The sequence below is a fragment of the Pristiophorus japonicus genome, chromosome 8 (genome assembly GCF_044704955.1).
Source record: "Pristiophorus japonicus isolate sPriJap1 chromosome 8, sPriJap1.hap1, whole genome shotgun sequence".
NCBI lineage: Eukaryota > Metazoa > Chordata > Chondrichthyes > Pristiophoridae > Pristiophorus > Pristiophorus japonicus.
The window spans coordinates 188,505,288-188,528,700 of record NC_091984.1 but is presented as its reverse complement, the minus strand read 5'-3'; the positions used below and the strand labels follow the sequence as shown (position 1 = coordinate 188,528,700).

Here is a 23,413-nt window from a genome sequence, read left to right as displayed (position 1 = left end):
GCTCAGCACCATCTTCTCAAGGGCAATAATACTTGTCTTGCCAGCGATGCCCCTATCCCATGAATGAATAAAAAAACATTGATCAGAAATCATGAAGTAGTGTTTTCACAATAATATTATTTTATTTTTCAATATAACAAACTCACCAGGACAACATCTTTCATTGCACTTTTTTTTTTTTAATTGCACAAGTTTTAATATTAAAATTGAGAAAGCATCTTAGAGTTACATACAGCTCATGGTGAAAATCAGACTGTCAGAAGCATTTACATAGTAAATTTTCATTACAGAAAAATGAGTCTAGTATATAGTATGCATCTATACATATGCACACACTATATTTAATGGGGGTGAGGGAAGAAAGCCCATCTGTGCACCACAGCATTGTGGTACTCTAGTATTATATATCTAATAGATGCAAAATATTGGGACAAATAATTTACAATAGGACGCAAATATCATTGCCTTAACTTCTATACCCGTCACCTATATACCAGGTATACAAGAGAGCAAATGAAGCCTTTGAAGGTACAGGCTTCTGTATCAATGAATTTCCAATGATGCAGAACCACTTTGGTGCCTGCTAAAGCATCTGCCATGAGTAACATCCAGTCCTGTTATAAAATGTTATCAAATACATTGATGGCTGTACAGACAAATCCACATGTATAAGGACTTGGTTTTATGGTTACACTTTAACAAGGGTTCAAATAGCTGCAAGTTACAGTGCAAGCAAGCTGCCTTGGATGCACTAAACTGAATGCAGTGCCACCTGAACCAAGCATGAGCAGTCACCATGACCATTAAACTGCTATTAATTGGGGAAAGAGTTCGCTGGGGAAAGTGTCCTCCCAGCTGTTGCCCAGAGTTAGTGGGGAGGACATGTCACTGAGAGGGGATGGGGATCTTTCATAGTCAGAGTCATTACTGGAATCTAAGGGGCAGATGGGCTTTTCTTGACTTTGCTGGGATGAAAGAATGTTTGTAAGTCCCAGTTCAGTGATGAATTCATCTTCTATGGGTTCCTGTTTGAGCTCCATTTGTAAAGGGTCTTCAGCTATTCCTTTATCCGTGCCACTGAAAGATGCTTGCTCGATTTTGATGGCAGTTTCGTTGCTCTGTTCCAAGCTGGCCTCGGCGAGGGGCTTGTGGTAGAAGTGGTCGAAGTGGATCAGTTCATTAATGGCTTCCAGCTTTGTCGATGGGGCCCCCAGAAGGTCAGAGGGGGAGGCTGGTAGGGAACCGGTGTTTTCACTGTAGGCACACTGTCCCAGGTCAGCAAAGGATCTAGACTCTTCACTGAATCGGAGCAAGATTTCTGGGTCGAAATAGTCCAGAATACCCAGGAAGAGATCAGACTGCAAGAAAAAAAACCAAGTCAGTCCAATGAGACGTTTCTGCAGCAACGACAGACGCAACTTTCGTAATTCAGAAAATTCAAGTTAAAAATCACAAAGTGAAGTCTGCAATTGTGCGAGTTGGAATACAACTTCAATTCAGGTAAGATGGTTGCACACTTGCTGCTCATTTCGGGCCATCATCAAGATGGACAAGAGTGTCTGTATGAATTGTCTTCAACCATTATTTTAACAGACGCTAACCTAGTTATCGCCTCCCTCAAATAACTGGGCAAAAGGAATATCAGCAAAGGATCACCCACCGTCTCCCATCATTCTGTGCTCACATTCACTTATCAAGCACTCAAACTATTAGTGATAGATTGATGTACAAGCGATTTGTGGTACATATTATCATAGAATGGTTACAGCGCGGAAGGACATTCGGCCCGTCAAGCCCGTGCCATGTTACAATGCTGCGATGTTGAGCTAATGCACTAATTAGGTCAAAAACATCATGGCAACAAATGTTGGACATGAGAGAGAGTGTATAACAAAAACAGGGCAGCAGGTTTTATGCTGGTTTAGGAGACACTAGTTAGCGAGACTTTCTTATTGCAGGATAAAACCTACACCATTACTTTTCAGAACATAGATTTTAAATTTTAATTCAAATTTGTTGTTGACAGGATTTTTTGAATTTAAAAATGTAACTGTTTTATATTGATTGAAAATGTAGAAATGTGTTCAGTCCAAATGAATAGCTACTCAGTCAGGATTAGCACATAGTGTGTAGTTAGAAGAGAGTCAAGGTTTAGTACACAGTTAGACAAGTTATGGGACTTCATGAGAGTCAAGATTACGTTCTAATTTATGGTGGGGTTAGGTTCGACTTTGACCTTCCACCTCCAATATCCAGCCCAGACACGTGCAGTAAACTTCGACTGTAAAAAGGTCCTACTCAGTGGAGAGGAATTTGGCAGCCTCAATCTAATTCCCCATTGCGAATGGGTTGGGCAGGTGATCGGGCCTTGCAAAACATCCCATGAATGTCCACACATCAGTGCGATTTGCAGCCAGAGTTGAACTATTTCATTTATACAAAATCCTAGAGGCAGTGAAAATCCTGGTTCTCTGGTGGATCTGAGCAATAGCAGGTCACTTGGCCAACACATGGGGCCACTGCACAAAACCAGTTCCTAATTTGCAATCTGACCCAACAGGATCGTTGATGTGAGATATGGGAAGATGTGTCACATTGGTGGTATTTCTCCATAAATGCATCAGTGTTTCAACTGTTTCCCCCTTCCCTCTCTTCACCTTTGATAGCATGACCTGCAGCCACCTCATCCCCACTCAGATTCCCTCCATCACACTCTCTGCATCTCTCTCGCTCTCTCTCTCTACCTTTAAAAGCCATTTAAGACCCAGCCTTACAACCAAGTTTTCAGTCACTGCTCCCAGCTCTCCCGCAATCACTCAATGTTGTTCCTTTATATTCCCCACCCCCAATAAAACATCCATGTAATTTACCCTGTTTATGAATTAGTTACCCCACGAGTGGAGATGGTTATTAGATAGATCACAGGTGGCTATGGTATTTGGCTCCTGGTCAATTTTTCCTGGTCAATTTTTCAAAGTTTTTGCCTCAAAAATCATTACAAACTGCTCAGTGTTAAGGAAATGTGACTACTATGGCACGAAGGGCCAAGTGGCCTACTCCTATTTTGTATGTTCCACTACAACTGGTTAAATATGTATTTTATCAAAGGGTAGCAAAGGCTGGCTTATCAAATGTTTAAGACAGTAATTAATGCTAGCAGTACAAGTGCGCCATGAATTGCTGGGCATGATAAATTGAGCTTTTGGTTGACTTCACGTGGCCCCAGATGTACTTGCAACCAGCCACCCTTCTGGCCTAACCTCGCCCTGCACTTACCTCAGAGTCTGAAGAGTCAATGCTGTCAGTATCCATGTGGAAGTTGTCAGACTGGCAGACAGCTGGGCCTGCACCTGCTGCAGAGGCACACGTAGTCTGAGTACTGCGGACTCAGCTGACCCGGCTGCCAGGCTGATTTCATCCACCCTGGCCTGTAGAAGTACCTGCACAACAAACCAAAGACTTAGTCACACAGCACCAACATGAGCTTTTATCAACAAAAGCTTGCATGTATTTCCTACATTACAACAGTGACTACACTCCAAAAGTACTTCATTGGCTGTAAAGCGCCTTGAGACATCCAGTGGTCGTGAATGGCGCTATATAAATGCAAGTCTTTCTCTTTCTTTTTATTTAACCTCTAACGTAGTAAAATATCCCAAGGTGCTCCACAGGGGCATTATCGATAGAAATTTGACATCGAGGCAAACAAGGAGATATTAGGTCAGGTTGGTCAAAGAAGTAGGTTTTAAGGAGCATCTTAAGAAGGAGAGTAAGGTACAGAGGTTTAGTGAGGGAATACCAGAGCTGAGGGACTAGGGTAGCTGGCGGCACGACTGCCAATGGCAGAGCGATGAAAATCAGGGAAGTGCAAGAGAGCCATGAAGACCTATTGCCAATATTCAACTATAAAACAACAATTGAATATGAAGAGTTAAGTCCTCTTATACAATCTATGAAAATAAGTCATTCCTGGAACTAAACCAAACCAATATTCCCTAATTTAGCAATACTGCAAAAAAAATGAATATTAGCATCTCAACTGCAGTGGGTGGTACAAATTGCCTCAGTGTCTCTGAATTAAGGAGGGAGGAGTGATAAAATGTCCCTGCTCTGCAAGCCCTGCTACATGTGTACATGTCTGAGCATCGGATAAGTACAGGATAGACACAGCTTGCTGTGGTATCATCCAGGACCTAAGCCCATCTGCCTAGATGCACACAGAATGGCCTCTTGGTGAGCTTTCATAAGCTGGAGATAATGGGTGATCCACAGGATCTGGGGGAAGGGAGGGGCGAAGAGAAAGTGATATAACAATTGGAGTGAGGGCTAAAGAGAAGATGCAGCCATGTGTGACTAATTGAATAACTGAATGCTGGGAATCACATATGTGCTATTAAGAAACCCGGGCAATAGCAATGTTCATTGGACCCACAATGCCAACTGATCAAAGATTTTGATTAAAATACTCAGATCCAGGGCACACTGGCCCAGGTATAAAGGTGCTGGGACAGTTGCCAGCAGTTCATCAAGACCAACCCTGAAATATTTACCCTGACATTAATAAAAGGAACTCAAGGTCGATTTAAATGTTAACTTATGCAAATAATCTGCCCTGTGAATTGGCAGCTGGCTGGAGGCCCAATCGAGGAAATGAAGCGAAACCACAAATCAGGAACCCGGATATGCTAATTTCAGTTTCCGAGTTACAGCTCGCCTGGCCGTTTTGGCAGCTGCTTAATTCCAGGACGGCACATTCCAGCAGCTCTCCGCTCCCGGATGCAGAGAGGGCAATAAAACCATTCACCGCGCCCTCAGCACTAAATGTAGAAGTGGCAACTCCACCGAAAGGGGGAACCATCTGTCCCAGCCATGACCACAGCACCTTAATATAAAAAACAGCTCGAGTGCTCTCAAACTTGAGCAATGCTGTGATGGAACTGCCTTTGAAAGTACTGTACAATTTTTTTATATGAATAAAGTATATTTTGAAATTTTAAAAAAGTGATGGGTCAGACAGGGTGATGGCCCACGGGTTCTCGTTACCTTTTCTTTCTCTGTATCCAGAGCTTCCATGCCCAGTCTCTGGCGGAGCTCCTGATTCTCGGACAGCAGAATGTGCGTCTTCTCGTGTAAAAGTCGGTTTTCGATGTGCAGTTTCTCATTCTGCGAAGAGAGAGAAACAAGTTGAGGAAATCTGAACAACACGAGAAAACACCGTGTGCCGGTAAACTCGTTAACTCCAGCCCGTTCTTCTCCCCCAGCCGGGGAATGAAGCCCCTTTTATCTGGGAGGGGCGGCAGTGTATTTCAACTTGAATCACTGCAGTCAGCGGGACTCAGCCCATCGCAGTCTCAAACACCCATAACCTATTCTACAATTAAAGGGATGCTATTCTGCCCACCTCGGACTCCATCTCCAACACTTGCTCTTCCAGTTCAGACATGCGGGCTTTCTTCCTGTCTCGGGCTGTCTGTGCCGCCACTCGGTTTTTCAGTTTCCTTTTAAAAAGAATAAAACTGTAATTAAAAAAAAGTTTCCCTCCGCAAAGGTATTACTTGCGATACTTCGTTCTAATGCCTTCAATCAGCACCTACGTTTTATTAAAATTACATTATATACACAGATACAGTGAGAATATTTAGTGAGAATTATACACACACACGAGACAGATACAGCGAGAATATATTTAGAGGGACAAATATATTATACACACACACACAATAGAGAATATATTGAGAAAAAATATATACACGCACAATCTCGCGGCTCTCTCTCTCTCTATATATATATGCCTGTCCCTATATTGTATATATAACACACACGTATATACAATATAAGGACAGATAGTGAGAAAAATATATACATACATATTTTTATATACAGATACATACATACACATAAATACAATATAGAGATAGAGAGAATATACGCATACAGTGAGTGAGTCAGAGGTCGAGAGGGCGTTGCGCAAGTCTAAAGCGAGTTGCCACGCAGGCAGAAAGGAATCGGACATTTAATGGGAATAAAACAGAATGGCGCAAAGTCCCAAATGTCACTGTCCAGCCAACCATGCAATCGCGATATGTGTTTAACATCTAGAATCTAGTTACACAATGCATATAAACTCCATTCTACGCTAGGAAAGCCGCAGTATGCCGGTGACAGCTGGTTGTATGCACTTTAGCCCACTATTCTGGACAATGCACACTGATGCCCAGCTGCCTGTCTCCCTGCCAGCGCCTTACCTCCGCAGCGCCTTCTCCTCCGGGCTGAGGTGGGTGAGCCGCTGCCTTTTCCGATGAGCGTGGCTGGATCCCGGTGCCGGCGAGGACGAGTCATGGAGCAACCCGCTCTGGGCCGGGTACACCACCGAGATGTGCCGGCTGACTTCCAGCCCGTTCGGCTGCCCTCCCGGGATCAGCAGCACTTTGGCGGAGCCCGCGGCGGTCATCGCCACCATTCTCGCCGTTACACTGTACGGAGGAAAAGGGGAGGTGGGGTATCCCGCTGGTGGGTTATTGGGGCGAGCGTGAGGGTCCTCTCTCACACTCGGTCTGCTCTGACACTGCACTCCTGGGTGAGTTTCAAGCATCGTGTTTAAATACCATTGGCAGAGCAGGCTGTGCATCACCGAAATCTCGCAGTCCTATTGGTCACATCGCTGGCTTACTGATGAAATCAATGGCTCGGATGGCGTCAGACCTTGTTTATTCAGTTGCTGCAGTCTGTAATCATTCTGTATATATACCATCACACACATATATATCCATAAAGACAATAGTGCATAGATACATTCACACACACATATAAGATACATACATAAAGATAATAATGTATAGATATAATCACACACACATATATATCTATAAGGATAATGTATAGAGATATTGATAGATTTTTGGATATTATGGGAATCAAGGAATATGGGGATCGATCAGGGAAGTGGAGTTGCGGTAGAAGATCAGCCATGATCTCACTGAATGCTAGAGCTGGCTAGATGGGCCGAATGGCCTGCTCCTGCTCCTATTTCTTATGCTCCGTACGGATAATAAAGTATAGATCTACTCACACATATATATCAGTAAGGATAATAATGTATATATATAATCACATACATATATATATATATATATAAAGATGATAATGTATAGATATACTCACACATCTATGATCACACATCTAGATATCTGCAAGGATACTAATTATGTATATATATCTATAAGGGTAATTATATGTATATCAATCTATCTGTATGATAATCATTATGTGTGTATGGGCAATGATTATTTTGTGTGTACAGTATATATGGATTTTTTTTTAGGTGCTGGAAATGTCCTGTGGTTCATTTCAGACTGATTCAATCGCCTGTAAGAGAACCATTTCCTCCCCACCCCCGGCTTTCAGTTAACTGGAAACTCTGTTTCTTTGGGAGCCCGGGTTATTGCATCATCTGCTGCCGATGGATACATTTTCAGTTTAAGAGCTGTAAATTCACCCAAACACCGTTAGTACTGGTGCGCAGACTGTTCGCCAAACTTCGAAAAGGGTACGACTAAAGCAGGAGACGTTACCCCACTCTGCAATACAACGCACACGTGCTGTGCTTCGTTTATTTTATCCAAAAGCTTTACCCATTTTCTGATAGCGCTCCTGGTTGAAAACACGTAAAACGCAGCTAAATCTATCACCCTTACATCTGTACTTAGCGAGTTCACAGGAGAGCAAGGACCAGTTTTGAAAGCTGAAAAGCTCTCGCAGGGCTGGAACTACTTACACAATATCACACAGGAACTGACCGGGAATATTCCACATGGAATCGTCCCTTCTGCTTTGATTTACTTCAAAAGTATCAAATCATTTCAAATCATCATCATAGGCAGTCCCTCAAAATCGAGGAAGACTTGTTTACACTCTAAAAGTGAGTTCTCAGGTAGCTGTACAGTCCAATGCAGGAATTACAATCTCTGTCACAGGTGGGGCAGACAGTGGTTGAAGGAAATGGTGAATGGGAAGCCTGGTTTGCTGCATGCTCATTTCGCTGTCTACGCTTGGTTTCTGCATGCTCTCGGTGACAAGACTCGAGGTGTTAACCCCCCCCCCCCCCCAGGATGCTCTTCCTCCATTTTGGGTGGTCTTGGGCCAGGGATTCCCAGGTACCGGTTAGGATGTTACACTTTATCAAGGAGGCTTTGAGGGTGTCCTCTGTCCACCTGGGGCTCACTTGCCATGTCGGAGTTCCGAGTAGAACACTTGCTTAGGGAGTCTCGTGTCGGGCATGCGGACGATGTGACCCGCCCAACGGAGGTGGTTGAGTGTGGTCAGTGCTTCGATGCTGGGGATGTTGGCCTGAGCGAGAACACTGACGTTGGTGTGTGTATCCTCCCAGTGGATTTGCAGGATCTTGCAGAGGCAGCGCTGGTGGTACTGCTCCAGCACTTTGAGATGTCTGCTGTATATAGTCCACGTCTCTGAGCCAATAAAAAAACCCGCAACCTAAAGAATAGATGTGGGTGGAGAAAGCACAGGAGATCCAGCAGCTGTCCGACAACCATGACGTGTGAGGATTCTTCAACGCAGTCAAGGCCACCTACGGCCCAAGCACCCAAGGCCTCACCCCACTTCAGGCCAAGAACGGAGAGGCACTAATTAAGGACACCAAAGCAGTCAGGGCCCGCTGGAAGGAGCACTTCGAAGATTTCCTTAACCGAGACTCTGCCTTTGGTACGAGTGTTCTCAACTCCATCCCGCAGCATGCTACCCGCCACCATCCCAGCAAAACCCCAGCCTTGTAAATGGTGGAAAAGCTTTGGTGAGTCAGGAGATGAGTCACTCACCACAGAATAACCTGCTCTTGTAGCCGCAGTATTTATGTGGCTGGTCCAGTTAAGTTTGTGGTCAATGGTGACCCCCAGGATATTGATGGTGGAGGATTCAATGATGAATGTCAAGGGGAGGTGGTTAGACTTCCTCTTTTGGAGATGGTCATTGCCTGGCACTTGTGTGGCATGAATGTTACTTGCCACTTATCAACCTGAATGTTGGCTAGATCTTGCTGCATGTGGGCACGGACTACTTCAATATCTGAGGAGATGCGAATGGAACTGAACACTGTGCAATCATCAGCGAACATCCCCACTTCTGACCTTATGATAGAGGGAAGGTCATTGATGAAGCAGCTGAAGATGTTTAGGCTTAGGACACTGCCCTGAGGAACTCCTGCAGCGATGTCCTAGGGCTGAGATGACTGACCTCCAACCACCACTACCATCTTTCTTTGTGTGCTAGGTATGACTCCATCCAGAGGAGAGTTTACCCCCTGATTCCCATTGACTTCAGTTTTACTAGGGCACCTGATGTCACACTCAGTCAAATGTTACCTTGATGTCAAGGGCAGTCATCCTCACCTCCTCTCTGGAATTTAGCTCTTTTGTCCATGTTTGGACCAACTCTGTAATGGGGTCTGGAGCCGAGCGGTCCTGGCAGAACCCAAACTGAGCATCGGTGAACAGGTTATTGGTGAGCAAGTGCCACTTGATAGTACTGCTGACAACACCTTTCATCCCTTTGCTGATGATTGAGAGTAGACTGGTGGGGCAGTAATTTGTGGAATAGGATTTGTCCTGCTTTTTGTGGACAGGACATACTTGGGTTATTCACTTTGTTGGGTAGATGCCAGTGTTGTAGCTGTACTGGAACAGCTTGGCAGAGGCACATCTAGTTCTGGAGTCTTCAGCATAACAGCCGGGATCTTGTCGGGGCCCATAGCCTTTGCTGTATCCAGTGCTCTCAGCCATTTCTTGACATCACGTGGAGTGAATTGAATTGGCTGAAGACTGGCTTCTGTGATGGTGGGTACCTCCGGAGAAAGCCGATATTGATCATCCACTTGGCACTTCAAGCTGAAGGTTGCAAGCGCTTCAGCCTTGTCTTTTGCACTCACGTGCTGGGCTCCGCCATCATTGAGAATGGGGATATTCATGGAGCCGCCTTCTCCTGTTAGTTGTTTAATTGTCCACCACCTTTCACAGCTGGATGTGGCAGGACTGCAGAGCTTTGATCTGATCGGTTGATTGTGGGATCACTTAGTTCTGTCCATAATATGCTGCTTCTGCTGTTTAGCATGCATGTAGTCCTGTGTTGTAGCTTCACCAATTTGGCATGTCATTTTTAGGTATGCCTGGTGCTGCTTCCGACATACTTTTCTGCACTCCTCATTGAACCAGAGTTGGTCCCCTGGCTTGATAGTAATAGTAGAATGAGGAATATGCTGGGCCATGAGTGTACAGATTGTGGTGAATACAGTTCTGCTGCTGCTGATGGCTCACAGTGCCTCATAGAAACATAGAAACATAGAAAATAGGTGCAGGAGTAGGCCATTCGGCCCTTCGAGCCTGCACCTCCATTCAATGAGTTCATGGCTAAACATGCAACTTCAGTACCCCATTCTTGCTTTCTCGCCATACCCCTTGATCCCCCTAGTAGTAAGGATTACATCTAACTCCTTTTTGAATATATTTAGTGAATTGGCCTCAACTACTTTCTGTGGTAGAGAATTCCACAGGTTCACCACTCTCTGGGTGAAGAGGTTTCTCCTCATCTCGGTCCTAAATGGCTTACCCCTTATCCTCAGACTGTGACCCCTGGTTCTGGACTTCCCCAACATCGGGAACATTCTTCCTGCATCTAACCTGTCCAATCCCATCAGAATTTTAAACGTTTCTATGAGATCCCCTCTCATTCTTCTGAACTCCAGTGAATACAAGCCCAGTTGATCCAGTTTTTCTCGATATGTCAGTTCCGCCATCCCGGGAATCAGTCTGGTGAACCTTCGCTGCACTCCCTCAATAGTAAGAATGTCGTTCCTCAAGTTGGGAGACCAAAACTGTACACAATACTCCAGGTTTGGCCTCACCAAGGCCCTGTACAACTGTAGTAACACCTCCCTGCCCCTGTACTCAAATCCCCTTGCTATGAAGGCCAACATGCCATTTGCTTTCTTAACTGCCTGCTATGCCTGCATGCCAACCTTCAATGACTGATGTACCATGACACCCAGGTCTTGTTGCACCTCCCCTTTTCCTAATCTGTCACCATTCAGATAATAGTCTGTCTCTCTGTTTTTACCTTCAAAGTGGATAACCTCACATTTATTCCCATTATACTTCATCTGCCATGCATTTGCCCACTCACCTAACCTATCCAAGTCACTCTGTAGCCTCATAGTATCCTCCTCGCAGCTCACACTGCCACCCAACTTAGTGTCATCCGCAAATTTGGAGATACTACATTTAATCCCCTCGTCTAAATCATTAATGTACAATGTAAACAGCTGGGGCCCCAGTACAGAACCTTGCGGTACCCCACTAGTCACTGCCTGCCATTCTGAAAAGTACCCATTTACTCCTAGTCTTTGCTTCCTGTCTGCCAACCAGATCTCAATCCACATCAGCACACTACCCCCAATCCCATGGTGCTTTAACTTTGCACATTAATCTCTTGTGTGGGACCTTGTCGAAAGCCTTCTGAAAGTCCAAATACACCACATCAACTGGTTCTCCCTTGTCCACTCTACTGGAAACATCATCAAAAAATTCCAGAAGATTTGTCAAGCATGATTTCCCTTTCACAAATCCATGCTGACTTGGACCTATCATGACCTATCATGGGTGCCCAGTTTTGAGCTGCTAGACCTGTTCTGCATCTATCCCATTTAGCACGGTGGTAGTGCCACACAACACGATGGAGGGTGTCCTCGGTGTGAAGACGGGACTTTGGCCGCGATTTCCCCTACCTCGGCTGGTCCATGGCGGGCAATGTAGATGGCGGGTCCTGGCCTCGCTGCTGGCTCCAGCCCATTGTCCAAAATGATCTTCCCTTGATTGGGCTTGTTCAGCCCGCACAGCGCGTTTGCTGGCCAATTGAAGGAAGCGGGTCTGATGAAGTCATTTGATCATGCGTCATCAGCCGATTTCCTTAAAGGGACCATGGGCAAATTAATTTTGACAATTGTGCTGTCAGTGTTCTACAGCATTGAGGTGCTGCACAGAGGTACACGGCTGCACTCAGGCTCTCCCATCACTCCCTCCAGATGCTTATCCCCACGGGTGGAACAGACCTCCCCAGGAGATTAATGCACATTGCACAAGAGGGCACAAGAAGGTATGTCGTCAGGAGTGATATGTCCTTATTATACACACGTGCTAGAGAGAAGGTCACTTTGTGACCAGTAGCCTTTATCAGCCAGCACTGAAGTGGAGAAGATGGGTGGAGCTTACCCTTTTATACCTGAAAGTCCAGGTTAGGAGTATCTCCCACAAGTTCACCACCTAGTGGTCTGTAAGGGGTTTTCACAGGGTTGTTGTTGTGCCTTGGGTGTCTCTCTCTGGGCTTCTGCCCTCACAGCTTATGCCTGGCCTGTGAGGTACCCTGAGTGCTGCAAGAGCACCCCTGGAGAGACTGTGTCCACAGCTTATGAAGGGGGTTTTGAGACTCGTGCGTCCCCACAGCTTATGCCTAGCCTGTGAGGCACCTGTGAGTGTCAAACACTCCTAACCCCTTCTTCCCTAGCCTGTGACACACAGTTGAGCGTTTTCGAGGCGCTCCTAGCTTCCCTTACACGGTTCTGACATAAGACTCATGATCAGGAGATGTAATACAATAGAACTGAGACAATGTGATTCCAAGAGGAACTTTAGGCTTCCAATTTATTTGGCAAGGTGTAACTCAACAAACAGCAATACACCAACAAAACAATCCCCCTAAATCCCACTAAACGGACACAACGAAAATCTTTACACCAGTTTAGCAGTACAATGCCCAACCTCCCACCTTTCCTGGCCTAACTGAGTTGGGAGTTCTGGGGACCAGAGGTTATACTCACTACTGTGCCTTCCGCAGTCTGGTGGTTTGTTTCTTCTATCTTTGGTGTCTTCGGACGATGGTTTTCCTTCAGTGTCGAGAGGCCTGTGGTTGTGGTTGTTGAATCACCAGGGCAGGGAAAATCATCACTCCTCTCCTCACTACGTCAGAAACCCCTTTTTTATAGCCAGATTATCCAGTCCGCCTCTCCTGCTGAAGTCGATTCTTCTCATTGGTGGACTTTTGATTTTGAAAAATGCAGCAGTATGAGGTTTTTAGGTTTTTTTCCCACTGATCTTAACCTACTCAAGGTTTGAGTGGGTGTTGATTGCATTGGCCTCCTGTAGCCATTGTGCTAGTCTGGCCTGAGCCAGATATTTCTATGCCTGATGAAAAAGGTGTTGGAATATGTATGTGGCATTGTTTAAATGCTAATGTTTTCAAGGGGCAAGTTTCGAGGGTATACAGTTCCCAGACAATTTGATTAGTTCCAATGTCCAAACTGGCCCTTTAGATATTGACTCCACCCCTTTTCTTGCAGACCTTTAAAAAAATCCCAAATTCGATTAAAGTTCGTAGTTTCTTCCATGTGCACTTTAGGATTTCAAACTTTCTGGTAGATAGTTCCAAATTAAATTCCCTTTCCTATGAGTCCAAACACTGGGGGGGGGGGGGGGGGGCTGGGGGGCTCCATTTGTGTCCCAAAGTTTTCCTTCCATCGGTTTCAATTCACAGCACAGACTGATCCCACAGCCCTTTTCCTTCTGGGTAAAATGAGGGGGTTTTCGTCCTCCCCTACAGGTCAGAGTTCTCACGGTGTACAACTTAAGTCAGTTTATACATGGATTACAATGACAGTTGAATACATGACATCACCTCCCCGCCAAAGTCTTATTGGGATCACAGATTAAGTCTCTCTGGTGGTTTACGCTCCCTTGTAGACCACCTGAGTTGGGGCTCCGGTTGTTGGGCGCTGGCCTGAGTGTCTGCTGTTTGCGGTGCCTCAGGCCTGTCCAGATTGCCCACAGTGACTGGGCTCTCTTCCACTTGGTTCTGGTGTTCAGTCACCTGTGGTGGAGTGAACTCTACATCATGGTCTTCCTCTGCTTCTTCTATGGGGTTGCTGAAACTCCTTTTTGTTTGATCCATATGTTTGTGGCATATTTGTCCACTGGTAAGTTTAACCACCAGAATCCTATTCCCCTCTTTGGCAATCACAGTGCCTGCAAGCCATTTGGCCCCTGCAGCGTAGTTGAGGACAAAGTTAGGGTCATTGACATCAATACATCGTGCCCTCGCATTCCCATCATGGTAGTCACATTGTGAGTGGCGCCTGCTCTCAACAATTTCTTTCATGGTGGGGTGTATAAGGGATAACCTGGTTTTGAGCGTCCTTTTCATTAACAGCTCTGCGGGTGGAACCCCTGTGAGCGAGTGTGGTCGGGATCTATTGGCCAACAGGAGGCGTGATAAGCGGCTTTGTAGGGAACCCCCTTGAAATCTGAGCATCTCCTGTTTGATTATCTGCACTGCTCGTTCCGCCTGGCCATTTGAGGCTGGCTTGAACGGTGCCGTTCTGACATGGTTGATACCATTTCCTGCCATGAAGTCCTGGAATTCAATGCTTGTAAAGCACAGGCCATTGTCACTGACCAAGACGTCTGGTAGACCATGGGCGGCGAACATTGCCCATAGACGTTCTACCATGACAGAGGATGTGCTAGAATTGAGAATGTCACACTCGATCCATTTGGAGTAGGCGTCTACTACAAGCAAAAACATTTTTCCCATGAAAGGACCTGCGTAGTCCACATGGATGCGTGACCATGGCTTGGCAGGCCAGGACCAGGGGCTAAGGGGGGCTTCCCTGGGTGCATTGCCCAGCTGGGCACACATGTTGCACCTGCGAAAACAAAATTCCAGGTCTGCATCTATCCCTGGCCACCAAATGTGTGACCTGGCAATTGCCTTCATCATGACAATGCCCAGGTGCTCATTGTGGAGTTTTCTGATGAACGCCTCTCTGCCCATCTGGGGCATGACTACTCGGTTTCTCCATCGTAGGCAATCGGCCTGAATCGAGAGTTCATCCTTGCGCCTGTGAAATGGTTTAAATTCCTCAGGGCATGCCCCATACATGGCTGCCCAGTCCCCATTCAGGACACATTTCTTGACTAAAGACAGTAGCGGGTCTCTATTTGTCCAGACTTTGATCTGACGGGCTGTCACGGGAGGGCCTTCACTTTCGAAAGCTTCAACAGCCATGACCATCTCAGCAGCATGCTCGGTTGCCTCCTCGGTGGCGGCGAGTGGGAGCCTGCTGAGTGCATCGGCGCAGTTTTCAGTGCCCGGTCTGTGCCGAATTGTATGGTCATAGGCGGTTAATGTGAGTGCCCACCTCTGTATGCGGGCCGACGCATTTGCATTCATGGCCTTGTTGTTGGCCAAAAGGGACGTTAGAGGTTTGTGATCTGTCTCCAGCTCAAATTTCCTGCCAAACAGGTACTGGTGCATTTTTTTTACTGCATATACACATGCAAGCGCTTCCTTTTCTACCATCCCATAGCCCCTTTCTGCCTGGGACTGACTTCTGGAGGCATAAGCTACCAACTGTAACTGACCATTGGAATTAACATGCTACAACACACACCCGACCCCATAGGATGACGCGTCACATGTTGAAACAAGTTTCTTAAATGAGTCATATAGCGTTAACAGATTGTTGGAGCATAACAAATTTCATGCTCTATCAAAAGCCCTTTCCTGGCTGTCCCCCCAGACCTATTCGCGACCTTTACATAGGAGCACGTGTAGTGGCTCTAACAACGTGCTCAATTTGGGAAGAAAGTTACCAAAATAGTTCAGTAGCCCCAGGAACGAACACAGCTCCATCGTGTTACGGGGTCTGGGTGCTCTCTGGATCGCTTCCATTTTGGACGCAGTAAGTCTGATCCTGTCTGCTGCTATCCTCATCCCCAGGAATTCTACCTCTCGAGCTAGGAAGGCGCACTTCACCTTTTTCAGTCACAGACCTACCCGGTCCAGTCTGCGTAACACCTCCTCCAGGTTGTGGAGGTGTTCCTCAGTATCGCAACCCGTGATGAGGATGTCATCTTGAAAAACCACCATCCTTGGAATCGACTTGAGGAGGCTTTCCATGGTTCATTGAAAGATCGCGGTGGGCGAGCGAATCCCAAACGGACATCTGTTGTATTCAAACAACCCCTTGTGTGTCATGATGGTGGTCAGCTTCTTCAACTCACTCGCCAGCTCCTGGGTCATGTAAACTGAGGTCAGGTCCAATTTTGAAAAAAATTTGCCACCGGATAGCGTCACAAAGAGGTCCTTCACTCTCGGTAGCGGGTACTGGTCTTGGAGTGACACCCGATTGATGGTGGCCTTGTAATCACCACATATCCTGACCGACCCATCTGCCTTGAGCACCAGCACAATCGGGCTCGCCCAGTCACTGAATTCGACTGGCGAGATGATGCCTTCCCTCAGCAGGTGGTCCAATTCGCCTTCTATCTTTTCCCGCATCACGTATGGCACTGCTCTGGCCTTGTGGTGTACTGGCCTGGCATCCGGGTTTATGTGAATCACTACCTTGGTCCCCATGAAAGTGCCAATGCCGGGTTGAAATAGTAAGTCAAATTTGTCCAGGACCTATGAGCATGATATTCGCTCCACAGAAGAAATTGCATTGACATCGCCCCATTTCCAGTTCATGACAGCAAGCCAACTCCTCCCCAGCAGTGCGGGACCGTCCCCCGGGACAATCCAGAGTGGCAACCTGTTCTCCGAATCTTTGTGGGTCACAACTACCATGGCGCTGCCTAGCACCGGAATGATCTCCTTTGTATATGTCCGTAGCTGTGCATCAATCGGCAATAATTTTGGCCTCCAGGCATTGGACGCCCACAAGTTGTCGAACTGTTTGATGCTCATCAGGGACTGGCTGGCCCCCGTGTCTAGCTCCATTGATACTGGGATGCCATTGAGGAGCACTTTCATCATTATCGGTGGCGTCCTGGTGTATGAACTGTATATGTGCTCCACATGAACTCGCGGAACTTCAGCTTCCAGCAATTTCCCTCAGTTTTCATTTGGCCTCGTAGGGCTTACATCGGGCCCGTCCTCCTCGTACATCAACCTGGCTGCAAGCTTCCTGCACATATGCACCAAGTGACCGCTGACGCTCCGGTTTCTGCAGGTATATTGCTGATACCTGCAAGCTCTGGCTGTGTGTTTGTCACCACACCTCCAACATGAGCCATTCTTGGAAACAAAAGGTCCATTACCAGTCGATCGTCTCTGACTGTCACTGTAACTGTCCTTAAACGCAGGTGTTGATGGCCCCATTACTGGCCGCATTGTTCCTTGCGATGGCATGAATGGCCATTCAGCTAGCCATCGTCTCTGTCGAATTCCCCCTTTGGGTTCGACTATTACATGCTCGGGCATGTCCAATTGCCCCTGTCTGCCTGGAGAACTGTGTACCGCGTTAACAATGTTGACTCCCTGTCCATTTGCTGCATTTAAATCAAAATTTTCGTCAAACATCATTCTGGTCTCTTCTTCCCCTGAGATAAATGTCTGGGCCATCAAAGCCGCCGTTTCCAGGGTCAAGTCTTTGGTCTCAATCAGTTTCCTGAAAACCCCAGCGTGGCCGATGGCCTCAATAAAAAACCCTTGCAGCATCTCGGCTCTGCATGCATCTGGGAACTTACATAGGCTCTCCAGTCGCCGGAGATCAGCCACGAAGTCTGGAATGCTTTGCCCTTCTCGCCGCCAGTGCGTGTAAAACTGGTTTCTCGCCATGTGCATGCTGTTCGCTGGTTTAAAGTGTCCCCCAATCAATTTACTGAGCTCTTCAAAAGTCTTGTCCGCCGGCTTCTCTGGTGCTAGAAGGCCCTTTATCAGGGAGTACGTCCTGGATCCACAAACCGTCAGGTGATGAGCCCTGCGTTTGTCGGCCGAATCCTGTCCCAGCCATTCCTTAGTGACGAAACTTTGCTGTAGTCTCTCAATAAAATCGTCCCAATCATCACCAACACAGTACCTCTCGTCTGTGCTGCTAGTGGCCATGCTCGCGTGGTTTAAATCCCAGTTTCTCGTCGCCAATGATATGTCCTTACTACACAGTACAAATGCACATGAGGCCCATACTAGAGAGAAGGTTACTCTGTGACCAGTAGCCTTTATTAGCCAGCACTTAAGTGGAGAAAATGGGTGGAGCTTCCCCTTTTATACCGGAAAGTCCAGGTTAGGAGTGTCTCCCACAAGTTCACCACCTAGTGGTCAGTGTTCTCAAGGTGTACAACTTAGGTCAGTTTATACATGGATTACAATGACAGTTGAATACATGACAAGGAGGACCTGGCTGCAGTGACGCAAACATTTCAATGATCTCAGTAGATCACAAAACGTTACTGCAAAGCCACACTCAACCTCATCCTGCTGTGCCACTCATCACATCCCCATCACTCTGCCTTCCCTACCCTACTCCTGCACATCATTACTCACACCAACTGACCTTGCATCTCCACCCTTCCCTCTCGCTCTCTCTCTATCAATATTATCACTTCCCCATCTCACTAGCCACACCTCACACTCAAACTAATCCTTTCCAATCATACCAACTAACAGCACACAAGGGTAGGCATTTGGGTATTTTATGTAATGGTCATGTAAAGTTTCTGTTAATATGGTGTCAAACATTGAAATCTTTATTTTCAACACTTTTCCTTCTTGCACAGATTTGTGTACACCTTTGGAAGTAACTTCATGAGTTGCAGTGAATGGTGAGACTTTTTTTTCCAAAAATATACTTTATGCATCTAAAATTTTCATTTTCATTATGCATATAATACATTGGAAAATAGCTCAGTACCTTGCGCTCAGCAATTCCATACAATTCATTTGGATGCTGACAGCAGTTCCATATAATGCACTAGCGTACATTTCATTTCAAGGTACAGTTTAGTATAATCCGTAAATCACGTTACATGTAGTACTTGCAAATAAGGGTATTACATGGAGCAGATGAGAACAGGTTTACATTACATTCCAGGATACATTTCAATACTGATAACGAATCACGTTACATGTAGCACTATGCAGATGAAAGCAGTACATGGACCGGATGGGAATACATTTACATAGAAACATAGAAACATAGAAAATAGGTGCAGGAGTAGGCCATTCGGCCCTTCTAGCCTGCACCGCCATTCAATGAGTTCATGGCTGAACATTCAACTTCAGTACCCCATTCCTGCTTTCTCGCCATACCCCTTGATCCCCCTAGTAGTAAGGACCTCATCTAACTCCTTTTTGAATATATTTAGTGAATTGGCCTCAACAACTTTCTGTGGTAGAGAATTCCACAGGTTCACCACTCTCTGGGTGAAGAAGTTCCTCCGCATCTCGGTCCTAAATGGCTTACCCCTTATCCTTAGACTGTGACCTCTGGTTCTGGACTTCCCCAACATTGGGAACATTCTTCCTGCATCTAACCTGTCTAACCCCGTCAGAATTTTAAATGTTTCTATGAGGTCCCCTCTCATTCTTCTGAACTCCAGTGAATACAAGCCCAGTTGATCCAGTCTTTCTTGATAGGTCAGTCCCGCCATCCCGGGAATCAGTCTGGTGAACCTTCGCTGCACTCCCTCAATAGCAAGAATGTCCTTCCTCAGGTTAGGAGACCAAAACTGTACACAATACTCCAGGTGTGGCCTCACCAATGCCCTGTACAACTGCAGCAACACCTCCCTGCCCCTGTACTCAAATCCCCTTGCTATGAAGGCCAACATGCCATTTGCTTTCTTAACCGCCTGCTGCACCTGCATGCCAACCTTCAATGACTGATGTACCATGACACCCAGGTCTCTTTGCACCTCCCCTTTTCCTAATCTGTCACCATTCAGATAATAGTCTGTCTCTCTGTTTTTACCACCAAAGTGGATAACCTCACATTTATCCACATTATACTTCATCTGTCATGCATTTGCCCACTCACCTAACCTATCCAAGTCGCTCTGCAGCCTCACAGCATCCTCCTCGCAGCTCACACTGCCACCCAACTTAGTGTCATCCGCAAATTTGGAGATACTACATTTAATCCCCTCATCTAAATCATTAATGTACAGTGTAAACAGCTGGGGCCCCAGCACAGAACCTTGCGGTACCCCACTAGTCACTGCCTGCCATTCTGAAAAGTACCCATTTACTCCTACTCTTTGCTTCCTGCCTGACAACCAGTTCTCAATCCATGTCAGTACACTACCCCCAATCCCATGTGCTCTAACTTTGCACATCAATCTCTTGTGTGGGACCTTGTCGAACGCCTTCTGAAAGTCCAAATATACCACATCAACTGGTTCTCCCTTGTCCACTTTACTGGAAATATCCTCAAAAAATTCCAGAAGATTTGTCAAGCATGATTTCCCTTTCACAAATCCATGCTGACTTGGACCTATCATGTCACCTCTTTCCAAATGCACTGCTATGACATCCTTAATAATTGATTCCATCATTTTACCCACTACCGATGTCAGGCTGACTGGTCTGTAATTCCCTGTTTTCTCTCTCCCTCCTTTTTTAAAAAGTGGGGTTACATTGGCTACCCTCCACTCTATAGGAACTGATCCAGAGTCAATGGAATGTTGGAAAATGACTGTCAACGCATCCACTATTTCCAAGGCCACCTCCTTAAGTACTCTGGGATGCAGTCCATCAGGCCCTGGGGATTTATCGGCCTTCAATCCCATCAATTTCCCCAACACAAAATCCCGGCTAATAAGGATTTCCCTCAGTTCCTCCTCCTTGCTAGACCCCCCGACCCCTTTTATAACCGGAAGGTTGTTTGTGTCCTCCTTCGTGAATACCGAACCAAAGTATTTGTTCAATTGGTCCGCCATTTCTTTGTTCCCCGTTATGACTTCCCCTGATTCTGACTGCAGGGGAACTACGTTTGTCTTTACTAACCTTTTTCTCTTTACATATCGATAGAAACTTTTGCAATCCGTCTTAATGTTCCCTGCAAGCTTCTTCTCATACTCCATTTTCCCTGCCCTAATCAAACATTTTGTCCTCCTCTGCTGAGTTCTAAATTTCTCCCAGTCCCCAGGTTCGCTGCTATTTCTGGCCAATTTGTATGCCACTTCCTTGGCTTTAATACTATCCCTGATTTCCCTTGATAGCCACGGTTGAGCCCCTTTCCTTTTTTATTTTTATGCCAGACAGGAATGTACAATTGTTGTAGTTCATCCATGCGGTCTCTAAATGTCTGCCATTGCCCATCCACAGTCAACCCCTTAAGTATCATTCGCCAATCCATCCCAGCCAATTCACGCCTCATACCTTCAAAGTTAGCCTTCTTTAAGTTCTGGACCATGGTCTCTGAATTAACTGTTTCATTCTCCATCCCAATGCAGAATTCCACCATATTATGGTCACTCTTCCCCAAGGGGCCTCGCACAACGAGATTGCTAATTAATCCTCTCTCATTACATAACACCCAGTCTAAGATGGCCTCCCCCTAGTTGGTTCCTCGACATATTGGTCTAAAAAACCATCCCTTATGCACTCCAGGAAATCCTCCTCCACCGTATTGCTTCCAGTTTGGTTAGCCCAATCTATGTGCATATTAAAGTCACCCATTATAACTGCTGCACCTTTATTGCACGCACCCCTAATTTCATGTTTGATGCCCTCCCCAACATCACTACTACTGTTTGGAGGTCTGTACACAACTCCCACTAACGTTTTTTGCCCTTTGGTGTTCTGCAGCTCTACCCATATACATTTCTTTACAAGTTACTAAACAGTGCAGAGACTTTCATTATACATGGCACAACACAGGCGTTTTTCAGTACATGGTGCTCTATGTATATAAGCAGATTAACAAGTACAGCTCGAGGGGGGTCTGATTCCATCCCCTGGGTTTACCGTGGCAGAAGGGCCTTAAACTGTGGCTCTTCCCCACTGTGCCTTTGCGGCAACTGCACCAACCTTTAGTGCATCCCTCAGCAGGTACTCCTGGACCTTGGATTGCGCCAGTCTGCAACACTCGGCCGTGGACATCTCCTTGCTCTGGAAGACCAGCAAGTTTCGGGAAGACCAAAGTGCGTCTTTCACCGAGTTGATGGCTTTCCAGCAGCAGATGATGTCTGTCTCGCTGTGCGTCCCTGGGAACAGTCCACAGAGTCCTGTGTTACGGAGCTGCTTGGGATGAACCTCGACAGCAACCACTGTATCTCCTTCCAGACCTGCCTTGCAAAGGGGCAATCCCGAAGGAAATGGATGACAGTCTCGTCCACACCACAGCTGACTCGGGGGCCGAGTGCCGTGTCTCTGAAACCCCGGCTGTGCATGAAGGATCTGATGGGTAGGGCCTTTCTCATATAATGATACCACTGCCCTGTCCTCCCACCCCCTCACCCAATGGTGATGAGTGTAAAAGGAATGGCTTGGGCATTGTAGGGATGCTTTATTGTGTTGGTGTGGTGTGGTGCCAACCTGGCGTATCATGTGGCATCCAGGGTATACAGTTTTGTGAAGTAAATGTGGCCATGATGAAGCCATCCCTGGGGTCCCGGGCAGCAATGTGGTCGGTTACTGATGCCCTTGTGTCCTATGCAGCATCAGTTGATTGCTGAGAAGTTTGGTGTGGAAGTTGGTGCTGCTAGTGTGTCTGGTGCTGCTGGTGTTGGGGATGATGCGGGTGAGATTCTGAGGACCAAGGTGAGATAGTTTCAAGGGCACCGATGCTCATGTAATGGATGTAAGATGAACTTAAGATGATAGAAGCGATCTGTCAATGTTGAGAGAGGTTGTTGCAATGAGGTGACACTGGATAGAGAGTTTACTCCAAACACTTGCAACCTGCATAAAGTTCAATCTGTCTTCCAAATGCAGTAAGCAACAGCTTTTGAGCTTGGAAAGTGAACAGCTGTGAGGTGAGAGTGTTTATAGAACAATTGCAGCTGTCAAGTAATGAGATGATTCCATGGCCACACAACCCCCAACCTGCTTACCTAATGTGATCCCCGAGCAGTGTGGATCTCATGGAGGACCTCGAAAAGTGTAAAGGTGAGCTCAAAATACTTCTTAATGGGCTGTTGACAAGGTAATAATGACCTGAATTCCCTCCCTCGCCACTGCCTGATGGGGCTGTTCAACGGTGACAGACCCGACATCTGGGAAAGGCGCATGTCAGCGGGTTGACAGCGGGGTCCCGACCCACTGTCAAGAAAAAAATTCCCACCCGACCCGTCACTGAACCCCCAAAAATTTCCCCCTTCATCTCCACATTGAGCATGTTATGGCCCCAAATCTTTTTCAGCTAGGATGTTATACTGTTGAGCCCAACAAAGATATCACTGCTAATTTGCCCAGAAAGCTTATTCTTTCACTTGGGATTTGTTCGAATGCCAGCTTAAATGGTTCATTTGCCAATGACTGCTCCATAGTTACTCTCAATCATTTATTCTACTTTTTATCTAAATGAGAACGGAATTTCCTCAAGGTACGGACAGTCCGGGGTGCATGGAGA

The 23,413-nt window shown here is 46.4% G+C and overlaps 1 protein-coding gene across 1 annotated transcript; it reads right to left on the bottom strand.

Moving 5' to 3' along the window:
- Positions 1 to 158: 158 nt before the first annotated feature.
- Positions 159 to 6,583, bottom strand: xbp1 (X-box binding protein 1). Its single transcript, XM_070887686.1, is given in 6 exon segments — positions 159 to 1,358; positions 3,277 to 3,384; positions 3,387 to 3,440; positions 5,044 to 5,163; positions 5,402 to 5,498; positions 6,246 to 6,583. Coding segments are annotated over 6 exon segments (1,149 nt in total). The 5' UTR covers positions 6,461 to 6,583; the 3' UTR covers positions 159 to 803.
- Positions 6,584 to 23,413: the final 16,830 nt, after the last annotated feature.